The sequence below is a fragment of the Carettochelys insculpta genome, chromosome 4, assembly GCF_033958435.1.
Source record: "Carettochelys insculpta isolate YL-2023 chromosome 4, ASM3395843v1, whole genome shotgun sequence".
NCBI lineage: Eukaryota > Metazoa > Chordata > Testudines > Carettochelyidae > Carettochelys > Carettochelys insculpta.
In genome coordinates, this window is record NC_134140.1 from 106870225 (window position 1) to 106895600 (window position 25376).

The 25376-nt window shown below is 41.2% G+C and overlaps 1 protein-coding gene across 1 annotated transcript in view; it reads right to left on the reverse strand.

Annotated features, from left to right (window-relative positions):
• Window positions 1-8851: 8851 nt before the first annotated feature.
• AP1AR (adaptor related protein complex 1 associated regulatory protein) overlaps window positions 8852-25376 on the reverse strand; it is a 33595-nt gene continuing 17070 nt past the window's right edge. Inside the window, exons 5-10 of the mRNA XM_074993428.1 lie at window positions 23931-24027; window positions 23021-23119; window positions 20325-20386; window positions 19121-19194; window positions 17991-18119; window positions 8852-11929 (exon numbers count right to left, since the gene is read on the reverse strand). Coding sequence (XP_074849529.1) covers window positions 11664-11929; window positions 17991-18119; window positions 19121-19194; window positions 20325-20386; window positions 23021-23119; window positions 23931-24027 — 727 coding nt within the window. The 3' untranslated portion in view covers window positions 8852-11663. The remainder of the gene's footprint in view (window positions 11930-17990; window positions 18120-19120; window positions 19195-20324; window positions 20387-23020; window positions 23120-23930; window positions 24028-25376) is intronic.

Genomic DNA, 25376 nt, shown 5'->3' on the forward strand with positions numbered 1-25376 from the left:
AACCTAAAACAACACTTTGAAGGATGGAACAAGAAATATGCATTGGGTTATTAGACTGTGGCCTTGTCTATCTAATTTAAACAACTTCAGCTACTGGAATAACGTAGCTGAAGTTGTCATATTTAGGTCTACTTATGTGGTAGCTTCACTGCAGTAAACGGACTCGCTCCCCATCAACTTCACCTACAATTCTCATTCTGGTGGTGTAACGAGTCAATGGGAGACCATCCAGCCGTCAGTTTTTCACTTCTATGCTCGACATGATAAATCAGCTTGTGCGGGATCAATGGCTGCCTGTTGATTGAGCAGGTAGCGAAGACATGCCCAGAAAGACAAACTGTGTTTGTGTGAGTGATGGAGATTCGCATTGCCTCTCTAAATATGCTGAGCATATGCCAGCAAGCTCCTCCCATTCTGAGTGTGGTCATGTCTCCTCATGGAGATGGGGTACATTGGTTGGGGAACACCCTGAAATCAGAGAACCATCTTTCCCCTACATCCTGCACAGCAAGCAGGAGGCTCCTGGGTGTGGGGAGAAGCTACCTTGGCAGGAGAAGAATGGCAGTGAGTGGAGGGGCAGCTGAAGTGCCAGGACTTGATAGCTTCCCAGTGGCTCCAAGATCTAACAGTAGATCCTGATCTAACGGTTGGCGACCACTGGTGAAATCCAAATTCAGGTAGAACCTCTATGGTTTGGCAACATTTGTGGTTCAGTAAGATCATGAATGTTGTTAGACCAGAGAGCCTTTCTGTCTGGGACTGGGGGCCGTCCAGGAGTCAGGTGATTGGGGGACTGTGGCCTAGAAGTGGAGCCATGCTGAGAGGTTGGCAGATCAGGCCAGCAGTGTGGTTGAGAATATGGAAACCTGCCCTCCCTACCCCCAGGTCCATGGATGCTGGACCAAGGAGGTCTGACCTGCACAAACTTTCATGGAGAGCAGAAGTTCTCAAACCCGTTCTCACAACATTCAGTTTCCCACCATGACTTTCCTGTTATTTCCGACTTAAAACAACTTATCACCCACTTCCAGAATACACTGGGGGAGGGGAGGACTTCCTTCCTCATTTCTGCCAGGGCTGGCTGACACCCTGAAGCAAGAGCATTTAGAACAAGACAAACTAGGAATCAGCTTCAGAACTATTGTGCCCTGGTCCCTACCATTACAAACAACCCTTTTGCAAAATTGCACTCAAAAATTGGCCCAGCTCCTGCTTAAAACTAATTGTCCTGTTCCCCGCCCCACCCCACAACTACTATTATGAGGCTCTTTCACAACTTCACTCAACCCTTCAAAGGCCTGGATTTGTGTTCATCTTGCACTCTTTGTAGTACCTGGCTCAGGCAGCCAGTGATTCAACCACTGGACTAAATTCACTTATGAAGCCTCAAGTGCCCCCTGAATCAGATTGTACATAAGAACCCTCATCTCTGTCAGATAGTTTGCTAATTTCCAGTCTGAATTTATTTCCATGCCAACATTGTCCTTTTAAACTGCTATTCACTTTTCCTGGTATTTTACACGCTCACACCATGTTTTCAGAGTGATTATGCCCTTCTTTGATAGGCTAAACAACCCAAGCTCCTCCTGTCTCCTCTTAGAAGATAGGATGACTAGAGGACTGGAAGGCTTAGTAGTTCTCTGTACTACTACTTTAAACTCATGTTCCTCATCTGTAAAGAATGTAATTACCTCATTTACCTCACAGGAATCTTGTGAAGATAAATGCTTTAAAGATTGTGGCACAGTCACAGAAGTGCCTCAACTAAGATTAAGGACTTCTTTCTAGTAAAACCAGGGCCTAAAGCAAGAAAAGATGTTGAGACCACAAAAGCACCTATGTAACAAGATCAACACTTTTTTGTTCTCAAGGATCTCTGCAATCTTTTGTCCTGGGAGAATGTGGCTGTTTTAAAGATACTTTGTTTTTTGAAAAAACCACACACACTATCCTCCCACCACACCCCCAACCCAGAGCAAAATAGTGGAAGCAAAATAGTCACAATGTCCATTACAAAAACTTTGTTAGAGCTCTGAAAGACTAATGCAACTTCCCCTTTCCTTGCCTCTGAGGACTGCCAGGAACTCCTTGAAAGAAAACTTTGCCCTTTTTTGGGCTTAATTATGCAGACACATACAGGTCTTATGTGACAGTTTCCTAAAGTGTATCTTGATTTGGCCACACTAATGTTTGGCAACGAAGGGTTGCTCTACAGATCCAGACTAACACGGCTACCCCTCTGATACTAATGTTTGGAACACTAAGAATGCCAATATTCCAACACTCGAGTGCTAGCAGCCTTTTTACATCAAAACAAACAACTTTGCTCATACAAATTCTAGTTGATCGTGCTGAATATGTCCAGCCTACATAATCAGCAGTTTAATGGAAGTTGTGGGATTTTTTTAAGCCCCTAATACAAATCTTTAAGATGGAAAGTTTGTTTTACTGGTAGAGGTGCTTGAATCAGGTAGTGGAGCTACTTGACCACAAAGTGACATAACTGACTCAGTCATGAGGAGGCTGCCTGGATAGTGCTACAGATGAAAAAAAGAAAAAAGCTACCACTGCTAAACTACAGCTTAAAATTATCCTCAAAACCCGTGATGGTGGTGATCATCTACAAACCCCTGCCCTTTAGGAACATACTGATACAAAACTCCTCTGCCTAGAGCACTCATCTCTGAACAAAGTCTTTCAGGCAGCCACCCAAGTCAGTGAATTTGACATCCTACTGAGAGAAGACAATGGCAATGTGACATTTCCATCTTGAGATCAGAATTATGCACTCATTTTGGACACTGGTAATCCCCTGTAATAGCAGAGGACAGCTGCTGGCAGAATTTAGACCAAACATATGGTAATGGGTCAACAGTAAATTTTAGCAATTATGAGACATGGTTTAACATCAGCTGGAAGGCACATTGCAAGCTAAGACTGGGCATGTTCCCCTACTGCTCTACTACTGCATCTTAGACTTTCCTTTCAGAAACAGATCTCTCACTCTAACTGCCGTCCAGTAGGTACATAAGGAAACAGCAAATCAAGGTGACTCTAACTCATCATTGTGCTACTGCTGTGAAATTTTGGACCACACAATTGAGTGTCTTTGCTTTTTTAATCTGTAGAGTTGATTTACCTACAATGCCTATAAGTACATCTTGAAGACTAGTTCAAATTTGACTCCATGTTGAGAATTTCTATTAGAAATGTTCCCATTACAATAAACAGTCATGGGCAATTTAAAAACAGGGTGGGGTGGGGGACAAACATTCATTGTAACCTTAAAATTACAATTGGCTGATCTTTCAGTTGTACAGTAACCAGCATGAATTGCCTTAAAATAACCCATAAAAAATGTTGAAAAAAACTAATTTTCATTTTCTATACTAAGTGCAGGCTGCCCAACCCCCCTGTTTTTTTTTTGTTTTTTTTTTAAACAAAAGACCACATAATAAAGGCTACTGTAAACTTACTTGAACAAAAAGAAGACTTCTCTAAAAGAGCAGAAATATATCACCTCATCAGTTTCTTTCAGCAAACAGACAAAAAGAGGAAGAGGGTAGCAGAGCATAATGTAGCCCACAGGTCAGCAACCTTTCTAAGGCGGTGTGCCAAAATTTGTCCTTTTGAACTCTATGTATAGTCCGAGTGCTGGAGATACTTTTAAGTCCTACTTACAACAGCTTCATTAATAAATTTAGGTAGAGAGCTTTGCTGTTTAGGTGGTGATTGGTAGCGTTAGCTGGTCTTTTGTTAAGCCACAGGTGGCATGGCTGTGAGCAAGCTTCCAGCTGCATGGGGGAGGAGGGGAGCTGAGCTCCCACAGTGTGCTGATGAAAATCAGCTCATGCAACACTCTTGGCACCTGTTCTGGTGGTTGCTGACCTACAATGTACCTCTTGAAGTAAAGATATTTCCATCCTTCAAAAGTCATTTTACTTGTGTACATTTATACAGTTTCCAAAGGTGTGCGCATATATAGTGCGGAGCTGTTCCCATGGCTGTTTAGCTTAAAAGACGTTTGTCCCATTTAGCAATTTTTCCCTACTTGTTCTTTTAAGAAAAATATAGACTAGGCATTTAAGTCAAAATGATGAATCATCATCATCATCATCAATAACCGTGAGCTCAGCGCCCGTTGGTGTCTGATGCCTCTCTCACTATTTCCTTCCATCTTTCCCTGTCTAGTGCGGAGTGGCTTAGTTTCTGTAGACTAGCTCCGCACCAATCTACTACATCATCTATCCATACTCTGTGGGGTCTGCCTACCCTATTCGAACCATCCATCATGCTGAATACCAGGGTCTTGATTTTTCATTCGTTGTGCATTCTGCAAATATGCCCAAAGAGTTGTAGCTTCTGCTTTATAGCCTTCTGCGGCAGGTTCTCTTTTGGCTGTATCTTTCTATATAATTCCTCAATGGTGACCTTTTGCATCCATCCTATTCTCAGAATCTTTCTATAACAACTCCTTTTGAACGCCAATATTCTTCTTTTCGAATCTTTCATTATCACCCATGTCTCACATCCGTACAACATGCTGCTGAATACACACATTTTCAAGATGCTCAGCTTCATTCCTAGGCTAATTGCGTTGCTTTTCCAGATCCTATCCATTGCCTTCAAACTCGCTCTTGCTTTCGCTATTCTAGTTGCTATTTCCTTCTTACAGTCTAGATCATACATTATGTTGCTCCCCAGGTATGTGAACTTCTCTACATTTTCTAGTTCAATACCATCTACAATGATCTTCCTTCCTATTTTCTTATCTCCAAATACCATTGTTTTTGTTTTATTGATGTTCATAATCAGTCTATACCACTTCCCTTCTTTGTTTAGTATCTGCACTATTCTCACTAACTTCTCCTCATCTTCCTCAATGATAACATCTGTGAACCTCAAGTTGTTAATTCTTTTCCCGTGCACAGATATCCCTTCTACCTCTTCCTTGATCTTGTCCATTGCTCTCTCCAGATGTTCAATGAAAATACTTGGCAATATTGGATCTCCTTGTCTCGTACCTCTATTTGTTTTAAACCAACTTCCCAACTCCCCGCATGTTCTCACCGCTGCCTCTGCATTGTCATTGATATCCTTCAACAACTGTATCAGTCTGCTATCCACTCTGTAGGACTCCAACACCACCCAAGTCACTTTCTGATCTATATTGTCAAATGCCTTTTGAAAATCAACAAAGCAAGTGTACATGTTCTTTCATCAAGCTTTCTCTGCTATCAGTCTCAGTGCCAATATCTGCTGTATGGTAATTCTATCTTTTCTGAACCCCGCTTGCTTGTCTGCTATATGTTCTTCTATCTGTAATCTTAGTCCCTCCGTCAGTATCATCATCAGCAGCCTGCCTAGATGACTCATTAGGGCAATCCTTTCGTAGTTTTTGCACTCCAATGTACTTCCTGTCTTCTGTATTGTCACTATCATGGATCTTGTCCATTCCATAGGTGCCTTCCCTTCTTTCTGCACTATATTACATAGTTGGTGAATTTCCTGAATCGTGCTTTCTCCACTGTATTTGATCATCTCTCCTGTGATCTTAGTTCTAGGGCTCTTGTTGCTTTTTGGTTGTTTCACTGCTTTTTCTATTGCCTCCTTCGAAATATTGCTCTCGCTCTCGATGCTCAGTGGAGATATCTCTTTCAGTTCTTCAATCAGTCTCTCTGAGACGCTCGGGTCCAACTCTGCTTTGTATAGACTGGTGCAATATCTTGTCCGTTGCTGCACAATCTTCTCCCTGTTCATGAGCACTTCTTTGATTGCCATTTGCTTCTGTTGCCATTTCCTATTAATATTCCTAATAGTCTTATACACCTCCCTGGTCTTACATTTGCCGTAATACCTCTCTATATCTTCACATTGCTCCTCTAACCATTTCTCCTTATCGTTTCTGGCTGCTTTCCTTACCTCATTGCATTTCACCCAATACTGCTGTTCTGCCATCTCAGAAACATCTCTTCTGATCGTCAACGCTCTCTTCTCTTGAACCAACTTTAGTGTCTCCTGAGTAATCCACTTCTTATTGATCTTTTCTTCTGGAACAGTCTGCTCAATTGCCTCTTCTACAGCGGTGGCTATCCCTGCGACTCTCTTACCTAGGTCTTTCTCTGTGACGATTTTCTTCATCTTCTCTTTGAGCACTGCTCTGTATGCATTCCCTGTTTCTTCCTTACGTAGCCTCGCCACATCTCTTCTTTTTCACTGTGCCTTACATTTTCTTTTGAGTTTTTATCTTAATGTTTGCAATCACTAGACTGTGGTCTGAGTCTATATCCACTCCTTGGAAAGTTCGGCACTGCCGTACTGATGTTATCATCTTCTTATCAAATCATATCTATCATGTTCTTGGACTTCCCGTCATTCGATTGCCATGTCCACTTCTTACAGTCCTTTTATTGGAATCTCGTGTTGCAGATCACCGTCTCGTGCTCTGTAGCAAACTCTAGTAGTTTCTTGCCCCATTTGGTTCTTTCTCCATATCCAAACCTTCCCATGACTCTCTGCTACCTTCGTTCTCTGTTCCAACCTTTGCATTCCAATCCCCTCTGATTATCAAAACATCTTTCTTCGGTATCTTCTCTTCCATCTTTGTCAAATTTTTATAGAATAGCCCAATGTCTTCCTCCTTACTGTCTGACGTGGGTGCATACACCTGAATGACTGAGATGTTGAATGGTTTTGCTTTAAATCTTGCTATCATCATTCTTGCACTCACTGGTTTGTATCCTAATAATGCTCTTCTAGCTGTTTCACTAAGAAGCAATCTGACTCACGGGAGCCTGGAAACTGATCAGTGCTGCTGTTTCCCCAGAGCTGGGTTCCCAGCTCCTGTTGGGGTGGCAGCCTGACTCTTGGCTGCTGCCACTGACAGAAGCAGGGAAATTACCAGATTCATGCTTCGTTTAGTTTCCTGACCAAATGGCTTTGCAACTGCATCGCTCTCCTGATGCCGTCCAACACATCTCTGCCAGTCCAAGTATATCACACCATTATCTCTCCATCTCCTTCTGAAGCAGCTCTAATTTTCCAGGTGCCCACAGTGTTTGGACATTCCATGTTTCAATAGATAGCTATGTGTTAGTTGTAATTTTCTTTCGGTAGCTAACTTATTGACCCAACCCCGATCGCTCGATTGGTATCGAGGACCTTGTTTATCCGGGCAACATCCAAGCCGGCATCTTTTATCATTTAATCGTGCTGGCATCAAATTTCATTTGTATTGTTGTTTGATGGTCAGTGCATCGACACTCATCTGACCAATCCTCCTCCTTCATCCAGGGTTGGGACTGGCATGGAGCTTGTAGAGGCTTCATGGCGGAGTTTCAAAATGATAGGATTCATTTAACTGTGAATGTGGAATACTTCTAATAACCATGATTAAATGTGTGTCACTATCTATGACCCAAATTTACAGTAAAGTCTCTTAACGAGTGGAGTTGAACCCTGAGATACATACACTGAAGTTGCATGTAAAGCAACTGTGAGTGGTGGGGAGCTGGCACCTGGCTCTGGGCTGCCTGTGACGCAGGGGAGCCCGGAAACTGACCAGTGCTGCTGTTTCCCCGGAGCTGGGTTCCCAGCTCCCCTTGGGGTGGCAGCCTGACTCTTGGCTGCTGCCACTGACAGAAGCAGGGAAATTACCAGCGCAGCAGTGCTGGTCAGTTTCCTCTCTACTGTGAGTGAGGGCAGCCCAGAGCCAAGCTCCAGGCTGCCTGCCACTCACAGGAGACAGGAAACTGACCAGCTGTACTGTGCTGGTCAGTTTCCTAGCTCCCCCAAGTTACACTAAATTTCACTTACATGTGGTTGTGCAAGAATGCTACCTCTGCACAAGTCAGGAGTCTTCTGCAGTCAATTGACGTGTACTCTCCGATAACCCGCACTGCAACCAGGCTACTCCTGGCACCTGGGTTTCCTCTTTTCAGGGAGTTGTGCCACTCACAGGTGATGAAGGGAATCCTGTCCAGCTGTGCACCAGCCCTGTCCCCGCAGCAGCCTGGGACCTGAACCACTGGGAGCTGCTGAACCCTTGGAAGAGGGCAGCAAGACAGGTGGCCAGAGCACAGGGACCCAGCCCCACCCCCAACAGCAGCACAGTGCCAGGCTGTTGAGGGCTTCAGGGAGAGGAGTGCTGCTGTAGTGCAGACCCCAGCCCATAGCATAAGGCCCTTAAAGCAGGGTCTTGAGAGGGCTGACCTGTGCAAGGCTGAGGGGGTACACAGGCACCCAACCCCTCTTCACCCATGACCAAGTGGGGTTGATGGTGAAACCCGCTGCCAGAAACTCTGGTGTGACAAGCGCAATTCTTGCAGGGCCAGAGGCACTGCTCTTGTTGAGCAGCAGAGGCCTGGAGCTCATTGAGAGATGCCGCCGCATTCTGGAAGGTTCTGCTGTTGCCTGGCAACAGCATATAAACAGAAGGGATGTGGTGGGGAGCCTGCCTGGATTTCTCTGTGCCCATGGCCAGCAGAAAGTGGGTTTGCCACAGCCCTGCCTGTAACTGTGCCCAGCAGCAGCCCCCCAGACTGGGAAAGAGAAAAATTGGACAAGCTGATAGGAGCCTTACACCACTTGGGCCTGGCCCCGGAGTGCTAGTCGGTAATAGCAAAGGGATCCTCTCAGTTATCTGTAATATTTTAACATCCAGCAATAGTCCTGAGGCTGCTGGATATGGAAGAGTTTACTGTCTATCTTCCCCTTTGATTTCTGCTTGCTTAACATAAGAGACCCTTTGTCATCAACAGTTGTGCACCATGTGACCATGGTTCTCAGAACAATTACTCATTTATTAAGCAGGTAAAAAAAGCAAGGTTGTGCAGGTTAGATTTTTTTTTAAAAACGTTTATTTACAGCTTGAGAAAGTTGCCTCTCGTTAAGAGTTTAGCATATGAATATATGTCAAGAAAAAATTACACGGTAGTTCTTACACCAAAACAAAAAAAAATATATATACATTTGATGTGTACAAACTTTTTAAAAATCTTGTTACAGGCATTGCAAATGTAGATATGATACCGAGATATTTCCAACAACATAGCTACAACTTAAAGTAAGAAATGGAATGTTAAGTACATTAAAAGATTTTGCAGTTTCTTAATGTGTCATTGTATGTACATATTTAGTCAGTGTCTGGTACAGTATTTTTAGACAAAAGGCATGAAGAAAATTAAACTACCCTGACTCTGCCATAGTATAGGGGCCCAGATGTCTAAATGCATTACACAATTTATATAATATGTACTTGTTATTTCTGATGTAGCTTTTTTTAAACTTTGAGGAACTGCATTGCCTTTATTCTAAAAATAAAGAGCCACACAAAACTCCTTATTCAGAAAGACGCTGTAGAGCAGAGGTTCCCAACCTTTTCGACATGGGGACCCATTTTGACAATTCAGGAAGACCTTATGACCCAAGGCAATTCAAAACTGGAGGGGGCAGAGTAGGTTCTCCCCTTGGAAAAATGCACCCCTCCGCCTCTCAGTATAAACCCCTCTCAGCCCCAAAATGCCCCCAACCTCCCAGCTGAAACCCCTCTCTGCTATAGTTGCCAGATTTTTGGAACACTTATGTGGGACAGGCAGCCCCACCCGTGGGATCCCCAGTCAGGGCTGTCTGTTCTGCGTAAGATTTCCCAAAAACTGGGGCAGGGACTCTGGCAGCCCTGCAGTTGGGAGCCAGCTGGGGCACTGAGCCCTGACTGGCAGCGCCAGCCGTGGGATCCCTGGCCGGGGTGGGGGGAACCCCTGCAGCCCCATGTCTTGAAGTCAGCTGGGGCACAGAGCCCTGGATGGCAGTGCCAGCCGAAGGATCCCTGCCTGGGGTGCAGGTGATCCCACAGCAGCACAGTGAGAGTGGGCTGGGGTGTAGAGCCCTGACCAGCTTTCAGCCCCCTTTGCCACCCCCACAATCCACAGACCTAAACCTATCTTAGCCACCCCAGCCTCCCACCTCTCTCACAGGGGAGTTCCAAGCTGCTGATGCTGACCCTCACCTTCTTCTCTACCCAGGTCCCCCCAGCCCTGATAATCCCTTGCCCCACCTGTAGCAGGTCAGTTGCCTGCCCTGCAGGCTTAAATGGGACTCAGTTTAATTGGTTTCAGGGCAGGATCCTTCCCGCCACTGTTAAACCAATTCAACTGAGTTCCATTTCAGCACTGCAGACCAGGGACAGGGAGCCAAGGAGGAGTCAAGAGGCTGCAAATGGCTCCTTAAGAGCCCAGCCAGCGACCCTTAGAAAATGTAATGGCGACCCATATTTGGTTCCCAACCTGTAGGCTGGGAATCACTGCTATAGAGGAAGATAATTTACATTAGGAGAGCACAGCTTTAACGCAAGTTCAAGAAAAACACATACAGCAGTGTTTTACAGTCCCGCCAGAGTTATTGTTTTATATAATTCAATCAAAATGTAAGAAGAAAATAGGCATCAGATTTCAAAATGTCACTGCTAACTGAAGACCTGCTTAAGTTTCAGCTCACATCAGTGGTGGTAAGTATCCAGTTACAAAGCATAAGAAAGTTCGAAAAGTTCAATGTACTGTTTCATAACTGAAAAAGATGAATATTCCTGTTTGTGTTACCATACATTCTGTGGCTTTCTTCCAAACTACCAAGAAGTAATTTTGTTCTATATATTGTAAGACTCTTCACAATGCTGCATTTAAGAATGATTCATACAAATATCATTCATACAAAGTATAAGTATTCCACAAGTGAAAAGTTTCCAAAGACTTTTGTTCTAGCAGCACTTGAGTTTTAAGTGAAAAAACTGAACCTTTGGTCCTTTGAACTTCCCTTTGAGTAACTTTCAAATTTCCTGACCTACAGAAAGGCAAACATAAACATAAAACATAAAACAAAACCCTTTATATAGTGTACTTTATATAGCATACTTTCAGTAAACATACAACACCTCATTTTAAATGACAAATCTTGTCTTTTTTTTCTATTGGATATGATACTGAATCATTATGCTTGGCACAAGAAAATAATTCATTCAACCAAAGGGAGTAAGAAATAAGGTAGGGATAATAACCCAATTGTAAATAGACAATTTCACATGTGATAAACTGCTGACTGCACCTCCCCATGTTAAACAAATCAGAAAGTAGATTATGAAAAAAGGCAATTTATAAAAGTAACCTCTCTATGCTTTCACATTCTTACACTTAAGAACAGAAGGGATCATCATGATCGTCTAGTCTGATCTCCTACACATTGCAGGCCACAGACCTTTACCCGCTACTTAATACATTCAAGTATTAAGGTAATTTAGGTTATTTATTTTCAAGATAAATATTAGGCCAATGATAATATATAAAAACAAATCAGTAGAAATACATCAAAACAAAGCAGCTAGTTAAATTATAGATATGTCAAGCTGTGACTCTTCTATTAGTGCAGATAATTTTATCTGAATCCCACATTTCAAGAAATATACAAGCTAAAACCACCCCTTATTTTCACAAACATTTATCAGGTAGATGATAAAATTGCACTTAATCCTAAAGCAACTCAGAAAACAAATCATTCCCATTCCTTGCTAATGAGCATCGATATGATTTCCCTCTTTTTCTGATGCAAAGGACTCAAATTTCTGTACATTCCATTTAACTTTAATTATTTTGTCACTGCCAGTCACAACTTCACTATCTGTCTTGCTGATCAGCATCAGATTTATTTATATCTGAAACAGACAGATCTATTACAGGATTCACAAATCCAGCATATTCTGAATTGCCATTATCATCCATCTCAGCACTAACAAAATCATTTTCCCATTCCAAACCATTTGAGTCATCAGAGGCTGAGGTTGGATTACTTCCTGTTTTCCTGTTGTTAAATTTCAGTGCTGCCCGGAGTATATCTTCTTCTGTTTTAGAGCGCTCTCTCATTGGAATCATTCTGTTCATGCCTGCAATTTAAGAGAACATTTTAAAAGCCACAGAAAACTTTGTGGGCACAAGGGACACCATAGGAAGGGGAGAATGTCACCACATTTTTGCTAAAATATTAAATGCTAACAAAAACACATTTACAGACAGATTTCTATTTTTGCTCTAGTTGACTAGTACCTCACTCTTCAAGCGCCTTGCTCATATCAAAGCAAGCAAGTGCATTAATACCTTCTTTAGTCATTAACAGGCCAAGGAAATTGGATTAGCTATTTGAGAATGAAACTATTTTATGGCATTCTTTTTTGAAAGGCAAGCAGGCTAAACAGGATCCGGTTTGGATGATCATCTATTCCACCTAATCAATCTGCTACCCTTTCTAAAGGATAGGCATGTATTTATTCTGAACACCTATAGAAATAGAAACACTTTCTGGTTCCATGAGAGCTACTAACTCCTGTTAAAAATACTCTTATGATCTGTAGTAATACATCTCTTCAGACTCTTGATGATTTCTGAAGTCATCCTCACAAAGTGAAACAGATTCAAAAATTCAGAAATTGTTTCCCTAAACATGCTATGTTCTGTTGCACAAAGGGCATTCAAGATAGACACAAAATAAACCAAGGTGATCATAATTTTGTATAGAGATTTTTTTCAAAAGAAAGGGTTGTTAGCAATACTCCTAATACTGCATCATGTCCAGAGATGTGTAAACTGTCTCCTTTGTCAATGAAGAAAAATGAAAAATTGCAGAGGCAAAGATTTACTGTGCGTTTAATCTCACTGGCTACATGTACACTAGCCCCAAACTTTGAAATGGCCATTTCGAAGTTTACTAATGAAGAGTTGAAATACATATTCAGCACCTCATTAAAATGCCAGCAGCCGCGGCACTTTGAAATTGAGCCGGCTCACTGCTGCACGGCTCGTCCAGATGGGGCTCCTTTTCGAAAGGACCCCGGCAACTTCGAAATCCCCTTATTCCTATCTGCTCATAGGAATAAGGGGATTTTGAAGTTGGTGGGGTCCTTTAGAAAAGAAGCCCCGTCTGGACGAACCGCACGCAGCAAGCCGCATCAATTTCAAAGTGCCACGGCTGCCGGCATTCTAATGAGGCGCTGAATATGTATTTCAGTGCCTCATTAGTAAACTTCGAAATGGCCATTTGCATGGCCATTTTGAAGTTTTGGGCTAGTGCAGACAGCCATTATGGGCAGGTTTCTTCTACTCTCCTAAGTAGATTTCTCTCAGTTTACACTTGGATTACTGCAATGATTCTGCTTCACTTGCAATATGCTGTCTATTTAGTTAACCTCCTTTATCACTTGACAGGAAAAGCTTACATCCATTTTATTGAACTTGTGAAGTGCGGCAGTACTGTGTTCCCTCAGCTGGGAGGGACAGCACCAGTGCATGGAGTTGCTTTCTGTGTCCTGCCCCAATGTGCCAGATCCAGGGCACAGGGCCAAGGGCTGGCCTCTTCTCCTTCCCACCCCTCCCCTGCAGTGCAAATGCTGGGCAACAACTTTTCAGGGGGAAGGCTGCCGCAGCGTTAGAGGGAGCACCCCAAGCCTAGGACTGCAGTTTGAGAACTAGTGTCTTACACCCTTTTCTGCTAGACTGAACATGCCATTATTAAAGCTGTTCCCTATTTAGGTACTAAAAGACTAGTCAAGTCACCCCTCAGTCTTGCCTTCTGTTAAGCCAAATATATTGAGCTCCTTGAATCTATCCCTATAAAGGCATGTTTTTATATCCATCATTTTCACAGGGTTTCTCTGAACCCGCTCCAATTTACCAACATTCTTCTTCAATTATGGACTCCAGAACTGGGCACAGTATTTCAGCGGAACCAAATACAGAGGTTATTTTATGTCTATGTCCCTACCTGAGATTTCTCCATTTATGGATCTCAGGACTGCGTTAGCTCTTTTGCCAAAGCGTCACACTGGAAAATTATCCTCAGCTGAGCACCCACCAAACCTTTTCCAAAGCTCTTGCTTCCCAGAATAGAGTCCCCCATCCTGTAAGCATGGACTACATTCTTTGTTCCCAGATGTATACATTAACATGTATCCCTATCAAAAATGCATAGTATTTCCTTGGTAAACTGGCCTCCAGCAATCTAGATCACTCCTAATCAGTGACGTCACTTCTTCATTATTTATCATTCTTGCAATTTGTGTCATCTGCAAACTTTACTAGTGATGATTTCTATGTCTTCTTCCAGGTCACTGATGAAGGATGTCAAGACCCAATCCCTGGAGGAGCCATCTGAACATATAAATGATGAGCACCGCCATTTGTACGCTTACATTTTGAGACTTATCATTTAGCCAGTTTGCAATCATTTAATATGTGACAGGTTAAATTTAAATAATTCCAGGTTTTTTCAAGCTAAAAAGGGGTACTAAGTAAAATGCCTTGAAGAAGTCTAAGTATATTACATCAACATTACTGTAAGGTCGCCACATTGCCAAATTTAATATTTGCAAAATCAATTATTTGTGAGCCGCCGCCCCTTCCCTGAGGCTGCAAGTGCCGGCGGCTGCCACTTGCCCAGGCCTCCTAGAAAGGAGTGCCAGTGGCTGCTTGCCTCGGGCTCTGAGATCTAGCCAGGGGCATGGCACGGCCATTGACTGGTTCCCCAGGCCCCAACACTGCCTCCCCCGATGCTGCCCAAAGCTGCCCAGGAGCACAGCCAGGGCAAAATGATATTCGCAAAACGATATTGACAATATTCACCATTTGCGAGGGTTCTCAATACCGAATGTCGTGAATGTTGCGCCCCCTACTGTATTATCTTTATCAAAGACACTGTGTAATAACCTCAAAAACGAAAAAAAAAAAAAGTTTTAGATTATCTTGAGAAAGTCTGTTTCTCATAAACTTAAGCTGATTTGGATTAATTACACTATCATCCTTTAGGTTTTTATTTACAGAGTCCTGTATCAACTACTCTAACTCACCTGGAACTGATGACAGACTTATGGGCCTATGAATACATAGGTCATCCTGTTTACCCTTTTACAAATGAGGGATTTCCAGAGCTTGCCCAGTGTTCCACAACTCACTGAAAATCAACACTAACAACCTAGTGAGCACCTCAGCATGCTCTTTTAGAGCTCTTGGATGCAAGTTATCTAGTCCCACTGATCTTAAAATGTCCAACTTTGGTATCTTCTGTTTAACTACTTCCAGAGTTACCAGTAAACTGGAAATGCTCTCATCATCATACACACCTGTGAGAATTCTAAGTCACGGCATACATACAAAATTCATGTGCCCTGTGGACTTTTAATTCCTATAGAGAAAATAAATCCCACTGGAGAGGCAGCACATCAGGGGCTACTACAACACCAAAATAGAGGGCAGCTGGCACACTGCTCAAAGCAGCCAGAAGTGGATAAGGAGGCAGAAAAGCTGTGTTCCTCAGAATGCCATGTCTTTGAGGCTAGATGAGGAGGCATGGGATGGGAGTGGGGAACATCGGGCTGCTGGGGCATTACAGAGTGAGGTTCAGACAGGTAGTGAAGACCGGCTGGGTTGGGGCTGAATGGAAGAGTGAGGTAGCAGCACATGGGGAAGGGGATGGCAAACGGGGGATCCAGGGACAAATGGGGACAAAGGCATATGTGCCTGACTGAATGGCAGACATGAGGGGTCAGCCAGGGTCTGGAGAGGGGAGGATGGTAAGTCCCTAACATCCCCCCCACAACCTCTAAAACCCAGAGCTTTCATGAAGTCTTAGTTCAGAGCTCCTTAACACGTCAACTTCTTTGGGTCAAGCCAAATTAATTCCTTCACAAGATTTATTCTAATTAGGTGGCCACTAGGCAGACAATTGTTTAAAAATTGGCATACTTTTGGTCTACAATCTTCTGTTCATTTGCAGCAAATAATCAGATCATATACAAGAATTTCAGCATGCACCTTTTCCCCATATCCTCCCTTCTGGCATTTTGTGGCAATGAAATCTAGCCTCTCATTTACACAATTTTTGATATTCCATATCAACACACTATCTAAACCAGGGATGCCCAACCTTTTCTCATCGGGACCCACATGGCAATTTTTTCCACGTTCTGGGGGCCAAATTCAAAATAGCTCCAAACCGCCTGCTCTCCCACCCCCAGGCTTAACTCGCTCTCAACCCAAAACTGCACCCCTCCTTCCCACCCCCAGCCCCAAATGTTGTCCCACACCCAAGATTAAAACCCTCCCAGCCCCATCTCACACAGGAGCTCTGTGTGCTCCCAGCTGGATTCCACTGCTCCCACAACTGATCTCCCTCCTAGCAGCAGCAGAGAAGAGACCAGTGCTGCAGGCTCCACTCCATGGTGGGTGGTGCTGCTCCCAGGGACTGCCAGAGGCAGCAGAAGGACTTCAGATGAGCAGCTGCTGGGGGGCGGGGTTAGTGCCAAAGGCGGTAGAAGGACTTCAGATGGTTGGCTGCTGGGGGGCAGGGTCAGTGCCAGAGCCCAAGCGGCCATGGGGAGCTGTCAGCACAGAGAGCGGGGCCGCAGCTTGGCCCATCTTGCAGGCACTGTAAGGGGGGCATAGAAGTGCCACTCTGGGTGCCTGAGTGCCCCAGGGCAGCCAGCGTGGGGCTGGCTTCCAAAATGGCATCTCACCCCGCTCCATGGGCTGGATGAAAAGGATTTGTGGGCTGGCCCGCAGGCGACATGTTGAACGCCACTGATCTAAACTGTCTCTGTTGATTATTCAGACATTCACTGGTGTTCTACACTGCCTTATGGGGGTTAACAACAGATATCTGGCAAGGGCGAATTCATCTCCTTCACACAGTCCTACTCATCCTTGCCAGAACAGTGAAGAGTGTATCTTCACTACATAATTTCTCAAGGATTCAGCTTGCCACTTTTTCTGTGCAAGATTTAAAGTGATGGGAGATCAAGTGATGATATGTATTTTGGTGTCAGCCATGAAAACAATTTCAAATGTATACTCCCCCTTCATATGGCCCAGATACCACCATTGGCAGGATCATTCAGTGATGGACAGAAAGTGGTATCTCAGATTAGAACAAACTTGAATACTTGTTTCAGACAATAGCAATTTTCCCCCTCACCTGTGGCTGGTGAGGATTGCATCTCTCCTTCAGATGTAGCTTACTTTGTTCATCTATGCTTTTGTAATTACTTTATTGCACTACAGCAGTGGGCTTTACCAAAGACTGAGAAAGGAACACAGACACTTAAGAAAGTGCCAAATGCAATTTTCTCCTGCCTTCTCTGTGGGGCAAACCACCAATAAGAACACAAAACTCACTCTCTGCACTGGCTACTAATTCATTAGTAGATAAAGTTCAAGGTACTTAACTCTCTACAAAAAAAAAGATCACTATCTAGGCTCAAATTATTTTAGCAGGAATTCACCCCCTACAGACATTTGCTCAAATGTGAACCTGGACACTTTCTAAAAAGTGTTAAAAGAAAATTCTGCTTTCAAAGGTGAATTTTTCAAGACCAAGATGTAGATCTTCTCCATATTGCTTCACTTTTCAGTCATGTGGGAAAAATGGAAACCCACATGTAAACCGTAAGGAAAATATTTCTCTTAAATTAATCTGTGTATACTCATTAAATTGTTGGTACATCCTAGGCTATATTGTGCAACAAAAGCAAGCAAAAGTTATCGGTTCCTTATGCTACTTGCTCACAAGGGGGCAGTATTTGTTTACGGTTATATTTTGTTGCAGGTTTACGACCAGTGAGGTTACAATCCAATGTTAAAACCTGATGCATATTTGCTAAAGGCTCTAAGGAGCTTGGTTTTCATTGTTCAAACAGATGAAAATATTAGTTATTCTGACAAATTTGTTTAGTCTTCCAGTGACAAAGTAATCATAATCTTCAACAGCGTAATCTTAAAAGAGAAAGAAGCACACATTTAAAAAAGCATGTTCAGTGTTTTAAGCCATTTTCCTCTTTAGAAGAAACAGCATTTTTGAGAGAGCGTCAAGCTACATACAATGAATAAACCATTGAAATGGTTAATATATTTGATGCATACAAGGCTTATATGCCAAACAGTATTATATGACAGAATAAGTACCTTCTTCATCTTCCCACTCGAGATCTAGTGAAGTGCTATCATCATTTCCACTTGTTGATTTTGTTTTGGTCATTAAGTCACAGCTGCTCTCTGTGTTTGGCGTCAGAATGGTAGCATCAGAAGAAAGTCCTACATCAAGAAGGTATTTTTAATTCATACGCATGTTAAAAGTTCAAGATTTACTGGCCAAAACTATCACATACCTACAGCACCTTTTTCACAGAATCCAAGCACCTTATAAACTAACTAAAGCCTCAGCATCACTATTGGATGAATCACCAATTTAATTAAATGTATTGTCTGTTGGGAGAGCATACATCAGCTTTTTAACAATTCATAACATTAAACAATTAAGGTAGGACAGTGAAGCATATTGTACCCAATTAAAACTACACAGGGATTTAGACATAAAATGCAATTATTCAGGTTGGAATCTGGCCAGGCTTAACACAAGAGTCCTACATAATCCTTAATTACAAGATACCAGATATTCTTTTTACACTTCAGAGACTGCTTCCAACAATGCAGAGCTCATTAATAAGATAATAGGGTGCTGGGTCAGAACTAATTTGAGGGTCAGTATATACAGCAGTAGCTTTCAACGTTTTTTTTTTAGTTTGCGGATCCCTCAAAAACCATAAAAATAAACTTAGAATGGAGGTGTAGAGGTACTGACCCCTTTGGAAGCCATTCTATGGGCCAGCCCAGAACCTATGGGCCACAGGTTAAAAGCCACTGATATACAATATCTTCTCATGTAATACCTAGGTATTTCCTGGATGCGTCTGTGGGACACTGCCACTTCAGTTGCTGGGAAACCCTAGAAAACCAGTTGGGGAGCTCAGTTTGGGTGCTAGCTTAAAATTAATTTGTCTTAAGGTGAAACAACTTTGAGTGCTGTGTACAGTACAGGTTCCTGTCTGAAGGATACATGATATACATCTCCAGATGTCTCACGGTTCACAAATACCAGAGGAACAGAAATTCTTACTTTGTCTTATAAAGAAGTAGAGAATCAAACAGGGAAACTAAGGAGATTTTTCTTTGGTGAATGACATTAAACACATTTTGCTCTGCAGCTATTTACAGACCATCTAATTTTAAAATGTATTTTGAAAAAAATCACTTACTGCTACTTCGAAAAGCTTCATATTGGAGCTTTGTATTTCTCAAGTAAGAATCAAAATCCTCCTCTGCCACGGCGCTGTAAAATATTTTGCTTATTACACCCAGAAGAATTAATGATAAAGCTCAGCATTTTCCGGTTTATTTTAAGCATATTTATAAGTTCACAATTTTAAAATGTCTGAATGAATTCTCTTTCCCTTTTCCTGGGGACCTCACAGAGCACTGTACAAGGCACTACTTGTTCAACTTGCTTACAGTTTCAGTTACTATGTTTATGCAGATGACTTGCTTGATGAAAAGGAATGGAAATATAATTTACATCTCTGCTTTCCAGTATCACCTTTGATAACTTACAAGGGAACTTAGTATGGATAAAACTGGACTCCTTTAACCTTAGTCCCAAATCCACTTCTCTTCCCTCATTCTCTGTCAACACTGACACCCTATCCTTCATCTCTGTCACTCAGACCCATAACCTGGGAGTTTATCTTTGACTTCTCCCTCCTTCATTTACATTAAGCATCCATTATCCAAAACCTCATTTCCTTCCCCCATGCTATTTCCAAAATGTCTCTGACAACCCCGCACGCACACAGCTAAAAGTAGCGAAGATTCCCTTCATCTCCCATTGCAATTACTTCTTTCTGGTCTCCCTAACAAGTACGTAATCCCCCTCTGATACATTCAAAATGTGGCTGCCTGGCTCACTCTCTTTCCTGTTTGCTCCACTTACTTATCTATGATTCCCTCCACTGACATGTATCCCTATATTAGCATTAATAGAATTCATGAGTTTAGTTTCACAAACAAAATGTTTTGTGACAGAGCACAAATCTTTGATGACATTCTACTGAACAGCTGATTAACTTACTTATAATGTAGATTTCAAACTTGAATCATGAAAGACAGCACATGAAAGGGTAACTCAGGTAATTCTGGATTGGAATTGCATTTTATATGCATTATTCCTGTAATTCCTGAGGAATACAATCTATCCTGGTCATATGCTACTTTATAGTAGAGAGGGGAAAACGGAATGTTGCAAATAAAAAAATATTCTTTACTTGAAACACTCTGACATCTTGAAGTTGGAAGAGTGCAAACAACATGTCTGAAACACTAGAAAGAGAACACACCTTCAGATGCCCAATATCACTCTCAACTGAGCACTAATAAAAAACCATAATACTTAGTTTCACATCTTACCTTTGATGTTCTCCATTATTAGGCTCTTGTGCTCGCTGCATAGTCCTCTGTAGTCTATGTGGCTACCAAACAAAGTGTAAGTTGTCATACATCGGGAAGTTTAAGATCAGTCAGTAGAAACAGACAATATACTTTCTATCATAGCTCAAACTACTAAGCAAGCTTCAACCTTCACGAGGTCAATCAACTCCCTGTTGTGAAGCCTAAAAATGTTATCTCAGCTATCCCAATTCAGAGCTAGTACAATTTCAGCTGGAAAAGAGACAGGACTTTGATTCTACTAATATAGCTCCTTAAGCAGGTGAAGTGTTCGTCAGATATTAATTTTTTCTTCCTAATCTCAGAGGATTAGGTCCAGGAATGTTGTAAATATATGTTCTCAGGTATATAAAGAAGAGAAAAAGGACTAAAGAAAAGTACAGGTTGAACCTCTCTCATCTGGCACCCTTGGGACCTGACCGGTGCCATATGAGAGAATTTGCTGGATGACAGGAAGTCGATAATTTCTATCGTAGTCTTCCTCTGCTTACTGGGCTCTGAGAAGACACTTAAGTGTAAATTACAGCTAAACAACAGCACAGAACTCAGAGCCAGGACTGGTGGCTGTAAGCAACTTTATGGGACCATGGACAACTTGGCCAGACCCATGATAAATGGTCATCTGGCTAATGAAAATCACGCCGTATTACAGAGTTTTCTGGATGAGAGAGGTCCAACCTGTTGGAGTAAAATGAAAGCTTAATTCAAGCATTGTAACATGGCTGTAATAGAGGTCCTGCTGGAGGCCTCAACAGGTCTAGTGAAATTTTTAATTGAATGTTATACTCTAAGAATCCAGTTGTACAAATACATTATGTGGCAAGTACTCCACAAAGGGAAAATGTTTTTGTGCCAAGAAAAGGCATTGTCATCTTAATGTAGCGAGGAACTGGAAAGTTACAGAGAAAGCAGAATGCATTTCTTACTGACACTTGGCTGATAAGTGAAGCTGGTTAGGAGGAAGGAAAAATATGTCTACCAACACCACATAAAAGCAAAGATGGGTATTTGGATTCTGCTGCATTAAGCAGATCCATCTTTAAACATACTCAAATTAGAGACCAGTTCCAGTAAATGCAAGTATTTCAGAATTACAGTTTTGCTTATGCACAACTTAATTTTGTCATCTCACTCACATACAGTACCTCTGACTTTATTTCTACTGGAAATAAATGAATGATACAAGATTTACTGAACAGAAGCAACACCGGTCAAATCAAGTTTGTATGTTTCCATATGTCCAATGATTCACTTGCGGCTTGTTGAATTAACAGGCTGATATCTGATACAAATATGGTGTTTCATGTGGATAGAGAACTGGGTTTTGAGTTTTATATAATGAATTCTAGTTTATCTGGACCATGTCAGAAGTGGAGGTCCTATCCTTGAAATGTACTTTAAAGATGATTACAACAGGATTAGAGCTGTACTGTTTTCTTTTAACTGTAGTCAAGCGATAACATATTTTACTAAAACCCAAGATTTTAGTCTCTTTTGGAAGAATATCCGATTGCTCCCTGTTGATTAATATCACTACCTCTTTTTCTACAAGGTAGTCTGCTTAAAAACCAAAAAGGTGTATTTTGTATGTCCTAAGACCTAGTTAAAAAAAAGATTAGTTTCAAAAACAGGACATTTGATAGGGTTTTTCCAAGAGAACTTTTACAGTGCTGTGCATAAAACCTATTACTGATAATGACACCCTAAAAGAGACAAATGAAAAAAGCAGAAAGGGAGATAAAGCCATTGAAAAAAAGAATTGAGAACACAGTAATAAGAAAGCAATGAGAAATACAGACTGGAAAGACATCTTGAAACTAATTGGGAACACCGGATTCTGGAAGAAAATAATCTTGTCTTTGCCTTGTCCCTTGTACTGTGAGCTGGCCACGATGGTCATATCAGACCTTCAAGTAAGGCAGAATACATTAGTCCTAATTGCTCTTACCTGCTACGGAAAAGTTAATACCGACGGTCAAGTTCTATTTTCTTCAGTAACTCTACCCATATGTTTTAAAACTGTCTGTAATGAACACGTACACTATATCGGAAGTTTTATTCTGTTGGGCATATTGTAACCGCTGCCACAAATGGCATTTAAATGGATGATGGAAAGAGGCAGGCATACAGTTCTATGTTTTTATACTTACGGACACTTCATAAAATAAGAAAATCTATAGTTGTTATCTTCTAGCTAATTAAATGAGATGACAAATAAGCACTTCCAGTGTTGGATTAATATGCCCTATGATTTTTTTTTTCCATACAATCACATTTGCATGAAAAAAATCAAAGTGGTAAGTACCATAGAAGACAGACCAGCAACTGTCTACTGGATAAATAGAAAACAAAAAGCCCATTTTTTAATGATAGAGGCTAAATGTTATCTGTTGACACCAATATCAACAGCAGCATGCACTAGGCATTTAACACTGCTACTATTCATAAGCGCAGATGTTTTTATGCAACACATGCTACTCTACTATAAAAATAGTTGACTTGGGGGATTGTGGATGAAAATAGATACTGCTACAAGGTAAACTGCATCTCAGAAATTAATTCTGAGAAAATAAATTAAACTATGATATAGTCTGTGCACGCAAAATAAATAAAATAAACAGCAGCTCTGATACGTATTGGGGTCTTTTTCCCCTCACCTCCAAGAGCTTTTTCTGCTTTGCTGCCCTGGCTGCTTCACGCTGTGCAGCATATAAAGCCTCTTCTTCTATTCTTAACTCCTCCTCTTGTAAGGCTAACTGCATATGAACAAAATAATAAGGGTTAACAAAAGCAGAACCTATCTATCTTCCTATTAACAAAAATATAAGTTTACTAAAATAAAAGAAAAAAGTTACTCATAAAAAGACAAACAAAAAGCCAACTACTATAGAACATACAATCAGAAACCATTTTCTTGATCATGCTATGCAAAGTATTTCAAGTTTGCTAGCTTCTTCTTTCAAAGAACCAATAACATTGAGTCAGCTATTATCCTGTTAATAATGGCTGTTAATGGGAAAGTAGTGAACTATTTTAAATACTATGGACCATATAAATTATAAAACTAGTTTTAAACATGAGCTGTATTTTCGTTACATTAAAAGATTTGTTTACCTGGAAGTAATCACAAATTTCCATCTCACAATACATTAACTGTCAATGGCATATGATATTAAAAGTAGTCTAAGAAGTCAGGTGCTTTCAAAAAAAAAAAAAAAAAGTTTTTGTCCTTCCCAACTAAGTCAAATACACAGGACATTTCTCCTTGCCTAAGGAAAACAGCTAATGTAGTTTGAATTTAATAGCTCTCTACGGAGTGCTGTCTGCCTCATTATATTTGCCCTTAAATTAAGCTATAAAAGAATTAAGTGGTCACTTTGGATACAAAGATAATTGCACAGCTACAGAACCTGGCCAACTAAAAATCCTGTTAACTGATAAATGCATGAATAATGATTCAGTTCTTGCCACAACTTAGAACTTGTTTTGTGTGAATTTTAGTAGGCTATAAATAAAATCTAGTAATCATAGAACTATCAAATCATACAAACCATCACAACTATCTACCTCTGACTGAAGTTTCATATCAACTGCTCTCTGCTTTTCAGCAATAGAATCATAATGCCTTTCCCTCAGATCAGCAATTTCTTCCTCTGTGAGAGGTCTGAAGGAGGAGAGAAAACAATGGCACTCTTTAGTAAATTATTAGAGATTTAGAACGAGTAAGACAAGCCAGCTAAATGGTAGTAAACTGAAGAGGTTCTGGAAGCAGTTAAGTTGTAACACTGAGTTGTTCAGCCAGCCTTCTGAAGTTCTAATTTGATTGGTCTTCTGCACAGGAAATCCACTTAATATAAGCATGCCATGCACTGTCATGTGGACCCTGGTACTGTGCATTAAAAGTACACTACAAAAATGGGAGTAAATCAAAGTACACCAAGAATGTGAGCTACATAGTTAATGAACAATAAGGTGGATTTACACCCAGATTGTTGTGCATTACCTGTTGACTTACAATAAGCCACCAGGGCACTGAAGACAAACCATTCATTTCCCTTTTCTCCCACCCCTGTGTGGGCCTTACTATTTATCTTTACATACACAGGTATATTACACATAAAAACATTTTGTTAAAGGCAGTATTAAACTTTATTTAAATAAAATGCCATTCTCCCCCCCAAAACTGAACTCATACTTTATAAAAACCCACCTCCCTTTTTTAAAAAACTTACAAACCTTGAAATTCGATTCCAGCTAATTACTCAGTGCTGTACAGCATTTCACTCAGTACTATGCCATCCTATTTAACTGTGTTCCCTTTATATAATCTCTAATAGAAGTAGGACATATTTATGACAGCTTATTATTAAATAAGCAGTAAAAATTTCAAAATACTCACTCAGAACAAAGCATCAGAGGAGCAGAACAAGGATTTTATTAAGAGAACAAGAAAGGAGGATCTGCTTCATGTTATCGAGTGTTGATTATATCATGTCCTAACATTATGTAACTATATCTGCATCTTGTATTTTCTAGCAACTATACAATATACATTGTTTCACATGTGCAAGGCCCTGGTCTTGAAGACAAGTTGCTGTGCCAACTCAAAGCCCACTGATGTTGCAGAATCAAAGATTAATGTATTAATGATATATGGCACAGGAAAATTTTATAATTTTAGTAATTTTAACTTTTGCATATATTTTTGCAAATTTTAGTGGACCAATTTAAGACTGAGTGGCAGAAGCCTGTGGAATTACACAGCAGCGGAAAATTGACTGGAATCTTGTCCATGTCCAGGTTTCCCTCCCAAAACTGATGCCAAGAAACTTTTGTGGGATGTTAGTAGGGAAGGCGTTTTTAAAAAAAAAAAACCCGAACCCACAATACAAAAAACAAGCCATAGATTTAAGAAGGCTAGCTGTTTAAGAAAGCCACAAATACAAAATGCATAAAAAGCTTCTGCATCATTTTCTTTCTATGCATAAATACATGCCACTTGTTTTAAACTTC